Below are 5,192 nucleotides of genomic sequence, written 5' to 3' on the forward strand. Positions count from 1 at the left end.
GAGGGAGGGAGGGAGAGAGAGAGAGAGATATGTTTATAAGCCCATTCCTCTGTCCCTACCTATGGGGAAACACCTTTCCTAGGTGGAGAAAGGAGATAAAGAATCCAGGGTTAGTTTTAGAACACGGCCTTATGGGGCAGAGAAGACACCCATCCAGGACACAGATAGAGACACAGGCTCACAGGTAGACAGAGGTAGGGACACAGAAACTCAAAGGCAGGAGTCATTCACAGGACAGAAAGGAACTAGAACAGATGGGCTATGGTCCTCAACCTAGGACAGCTCCCTGGGGGAAGGTCATGTGAAAGGTCATCATAAGAAGGCTTCTAGAAAGTAGAGGTGAGGCTCAAGTGTCAGTACAGTTGTGGGTGCCTTGGGTAGCAGCTCCCCACCTAAAGGTAAAAGGTTTGGGTAAAGATGGGAAACTTGCCCAGGAAGAATGGCATTTGAATGAGGCCAAGGTAAATGCTCCTGGCTTCTGCCTGGTGGAAGGTCCACAGAGAAGGCAGCCTATGGAGAGTCTATCCATGAGGGAAATGAGGTAATCTTGCCTGACCTGAGGACTGGTGGTAGCCAGAGCCAAATATGCATGGGCTCTCTCCTCTCCCTTCACCCAGGCAGCCTTGTAACTTCAGAGAGCTTCAGCTACTTGGCAGGCAGTTTTCCCATGTGCCAGGTACTGTTCTAAGTGTATTAAAATATCAACTTAAGTAATCCTCAAAGCAACCGCATGAGGTAGTTACTCATGTTACTTCCATTTTACAGTTAAAGAAATCAAAGTTGCACAGCAGGTAAGTGACAGAGCCAGGATTCAACTGGCAGTCTGGCTACAGAGACCATCCTCCTATCCATTCTACTTTGCAGCCACCCTCCTGGGTGTGCAGCTCCCATTCTGAGCAGCCCTTCCTAATATTTTTTATAGAGACATCGCTGAGTTGGCTGAATAAGAAATATCAATAAGGAGAAAAACTAAAATGGTTTGGGGAACTGACCCTTTGAAATAAGGGTTCTTAATCTTTGTTTAAGCTATGGACCCCTCTGGCAATCAATCTGGTATAACACCTATAAATGTTGCCTTGGATTGACGTTGTTTTGTTTTGTTTTATTTTTGGCTGCGCCGCGCATCTTGCAGGATTTTAGTTCCCCAACCAGGGATTGAACCCGGGGTCCCAGCAGTGAGAGTGCCAAGTCCTAACCACTGGACCGCCAGGGAATTCCCCATTGTTTTGTTTTTAAATGTTTTTAAATGTACAAAATACAGTGCTCTGCTTCTGACCAGAGAATGCTGCCACATAGGGGTGCAGACACAACCTCCATCTCTGACCCAGAATGTCTTTGTCCTGGTGAGGGAAGGGGCATGGGGCTGGGGGAGGGTAGGGGGTATAAAGAGCAAGGGGAGTTGGAGGAAGAGGGAAGGAGCTCTAAAGGATAGCTGAACTGAAGAGAAAACCACCATAGCTGCCAGTACCTCAGAAGGCCAAAAAGAGATTTGCACTATCTTGAAAGAATGTCCATGATTTCCCCAACGTTTCTAAAAACTTTAATACTTTCATCAAATACTAGGAAACAATCTCTAAAGTTAAAAGAAATGCCAGCCAAATTCAACTGGAAGAAAAAAAATGCTATTAACAACATCTTCCAGTGTCAGACCTACTCTAGATCATTCCATTCCCTCCCCGACTCCCCATCGGTCTACAATCCCAGACTGAAGAGGTCTCTCTCTCTCTTTCCTTAAGATCTTTACCCCAAGTCATATGCTTGTTTGGATAAATCCAAATTTCATGAAGCATTTGTAGGTCTTCTAGAATCCTCTCTGCCTGGCTGGGTCACAAGGTACATGGATCCTGAGGGATAAGAAAGCCAGAAGTAGAAGCATATGAACTTGCTCCTCGAGCCCACCTTTCAGGTTTCACTGACCTATGAGGGGGTCGGTGACATGGGTCCAGTCGATGCAGCACTGCAGTTCTAGCTGGTAGTGGGACTGGATATAAAGAAGGAGATGCTGGTAGAAGCCAATACCAGCGACCAGGTGTGTCCTGTAGGCACATTCCAAGGTGCTCCGGCTGTGGATATGCTAGAGATTGGGAAAGGGAAGGGGCTAGCTAAGCAACAAGATCAGAGCTCTGCTCCCCCATCTCTAATCATATTCATCTCCCTGAAGAAATAAACTTATCTTCTTGGCTCTGGAACTTTATCCACATCTCCTCTCACTCACAAGTTACCCCTATACCCTTAGATCTACTTCTCTGGTCTCCCCATCTGGGATCAGGCTCCCCTCCTTCCCTGATCCTAATTCCATATGACTCCCTCCCTTTCTGCTATCTCTTCCTTGGTTTCCCTATCTACAACCATACTCTGGCCCACTTGCCTAGCTGTCCTTTTCTTCCTTAGCTTCCCCTCTTTAGACAAACATCTTCCCAAGATATTGACCTCCCCTTACTTTTTTGTTAGTCTTGATAAGCTGGATAACTTCGTAGTACACCTTTCTCCACAGCAGCTCCTCAGCCTTCCTCCCATAGTCCACCGGGTGCAAGAACATAAGCTTGACGCAGAGCTCACGCAGCCTGGGAGGGTGTAGAGGAGAGCATGAGAGGGACTGCCCATCCCTTGGTGAGGGACACAGAACTGAGGATAAGAAGGTATTTGCCAACACCCCGACTGACAAATCTCTGTGCCTCCCAATAGACATCCAGGGTCCGTCAGTAGGACCCAAGACAACAGCAGTCCTGGAAGGCAGTGGGAGCCCCCAAAGACAGAGGCAGGAGCAATAAGAATTTTAATAATCTTCATTTCTTCCCTGCACCTTCCTCTCCTTTTTACTCTGCCTCTGTACCTCCTCTTTCCTTCCTTCATTATGCAGTATGGCCAACTCCTCCAACTCAAACACCATTCTAATGGTGTTAGATGTAGAAGCTGCAGAGAGTGAGGGATCCCCTCTCCCTCTTAGGAAGGCCAGAGACGTCATACCCCATTATTGTACCATGAGGTCAGGAGATAAAAGAGAACATGTGTCTATATGTGACAGGGTTTCAGGTGGAAAGGAATAAAGAAACTGTAAGAATGTGTAGTTTAGAGTCTCAGCTTACTTGTTCCTCAGGCTAATGTTCTCTGGTTTGAACACTTCTTGATAAGCGGTTTTGTTGCAAAGGATGAGGTCAAGTCGATGCACAGCCTCCACCACAGCCCTGCAGGGAAATATAGGCAAACAGCCCCTGAGCCATGTGTATGGTCCACCTATGATGCTGGAACACTGATCCTAGAGGAAAAGCTAAAGAATTTGGGGTGGGGAAACCAAATGGCTGCAGATTGAGCTCCGTAAAAATCAAGATGAACGGGCTTCCCTGGTGGCGCAGTCGTTGAGAATCCGCCTGCCAAAGCAGGGGACACGGGTTCGAGCCCTGGTCTGGGAAGATCCCACATGCTGCGGAGCAACTGGGCCCGTGAGCCACAACTACTGAGCCTGCGCGTCTGGAGCCTGTGCTCTGCGACGAGAGAGGCCACGATAGTGAGAGGCCCGTGCACCACGATGAAGAGTGGCCCCCGCTCGCCACAACTAGAGAAAGCCCTCACACAGAAACGAAGACCCAACACAGCCAAAAATAAATAAATTAAAAAATTAAAAAAAAACAAAACAAAACAAGATGAACACAGTCTCCATCCTGATACAGCAGACCCCTCAGGAGACATCTGGCAATGCTGAAGACATTTTTGATTGTCACTACCTGGGGGAGGGGAAGAAGAGGCATTGCTATTGGCATTTACTGTGTGCTGTTAGATACCCCACAGTACATGGGACAGTCTACCACCATAACTATCCTGCCCCAACTGTCAACAGTGTCAAGGTAGAGAAACTCTGTGATACGGGAAGGCAGACTCTCTCAATGTAAAGAGCATAGGCTGTGATGCCAGGCAAAACATCTAGGGTTTGAACCTGGCTGTGTCTTACTAACTCTATAACTTTGGGCAAAATTACCTACTTCTTTAAGCCTTAGTTACCACATCCATAAAAATGGAAATAATAGCAGTTACCTCAAAGGGCTGTTGTGAGGATTAAATGAAATAATTTATATACAGCACTGGTATACAGTAGGCATTCAATAAATATTGGTGGAATTAATAAATTATAATTATGCAAAGGCTTATTACCTCTTGACATAAAGGAAAGGCATTCCTAATATAAAATTCTGCTTTGGAATAATGGGGTAAGAGAAAGTGGGAGGGTGTCCCTAAACTGCTTAGTTATAAGGTCTCCTGGATCCTGCTGAAGGAACTGTTTCTTTAATATAAAGTGTAGGCTCTGGAACCAGACAGCCTGGGTTCAAATCCTAGCTCTACTTCTTACCAGCTATGTGGTCCTGGGTAAAAGATCTAACTTCCAGGACTTCCCTGGTGGTCCAGTGGTAAAGAATCTGCCGTCCAATGAAGGGGACGTGGGTTCAATCCCTGGTCGGGGAACTAAGATCCCACATGCCGCGGGGCAACTAAGCCTGCGTCCCTCAACTAGAGAGCCCGCGTGCTGCAAACTACAGAGCCCACGCTCCCTGGAGCTTGCACACCACAACTAGAGAGAGAAAACCCACACGCCACAACTAGAGAGAAGCCCACACGCTGCAATGAAAGATCCTGCATGCCTCAACGAAGATCCCGTGTGCTGCAGCTAAGACCCAACACAGCCAAAAAAAAAAAAAAAAAAAAAACACAAACCCTTAAAAAAAAAATCTAACTTCCTTATGTGTCAGTTCTCTCACCTATAAAATGGGATTAATATCATCATCTACTTTGTGAGGGTTAAATTAACTAATATATAAAGCACTTGTAACAGTGCCTTGTACACAGTCAGTACTCAAAAAATATTAGTCTTCATCCTGAGGAAGATATTCCAGACCCTAAGAGAAAAGTTCAAGGAAACTCTACAATGGATGGCCAAGAGATGCCTGGGTAAGTATCATCTCTGGAAGGGTAAAACCCAGGAGACAGACAGCAGCTGTGGGAACAGGTGAATCAAGCACCGCTCTGGACACAAAACAACCAAAAAATAGGGAGTGATGATTCCTAAAACAGTCGAGGGGGCTTCCCTGGTGGCGCAGTGGTTGCGCGTCCGCCTGCCGATGCAGGGGAACCGGGTTCGCGCCCCGGTCTGGGAGGATCCCACATGCCGCGGAGCGGCTGGGCCCGTGAGCCATGGCCGCCGA

General features: G+C 47.0%; 2 protein-coding genes across 2 annotated transcripts in view; one reads left to right on the forward strand and one right to left on the reverse strand.

Annotated features, from left to right (window-relative positions):
* Positions 1-3,204, reverse strand: part of SMG5 (SMG5 nonsense mediated mRNA decay factor) — a 23,576-nt gene extending 20,372 nt beyond the window's left edge. The window contains exons 1-3 of the mRNA XM_028488152.2: positions 3,087-3,204; positions 2,441-2,564; positions 1,918-2,074 (exon numbers count right to left, since the gene is read on the reverse strand). Coding sequence (XP_028343953.1) covers positions 1,918-2,074; positions 2,441-2,539 — 256 coding nt within the window. The 5' untranslated portion in view covers positions 2,540-2,564; positions 3,087-3,204. The remainder of the gene's footprint in view (positions 1-1,917; positions 2,075-2,440; positions 2,565-3,086) is intronic.
* MEX3A (mex-3 RNA binding family member A) overlaps positions 2,862-5,192 on the forward strand; it is a 14,280-nt gene continuing 11,949 nt past the window's right edge. Inside the window, exon 1 of the mRNA XM_055083890.1 lies at positions 2,862-2,922. Coding sequence (XP_054939865.1) covers positions 2,862-2,922 — 61 coding nt within the window. The remainder of the gene's footprint in view (positions 2,923-5,192) is intronic.

The sequence above is a fragment of the Physeter macrocephalus genome, chromosome 4 (assembly GCF_002837175.3).
Source record: "Physeter macrocephalus isolate SW-GA chromosome 4, ASM283717v5, whole genome shotgun sequence".
Classification (NCBI taxonomy): Eukaryota; Metazoa; Chordata; class Mammalia; order Artiodactyla; family Physeteridae; genus Physeter; species Physeter macrocephalus.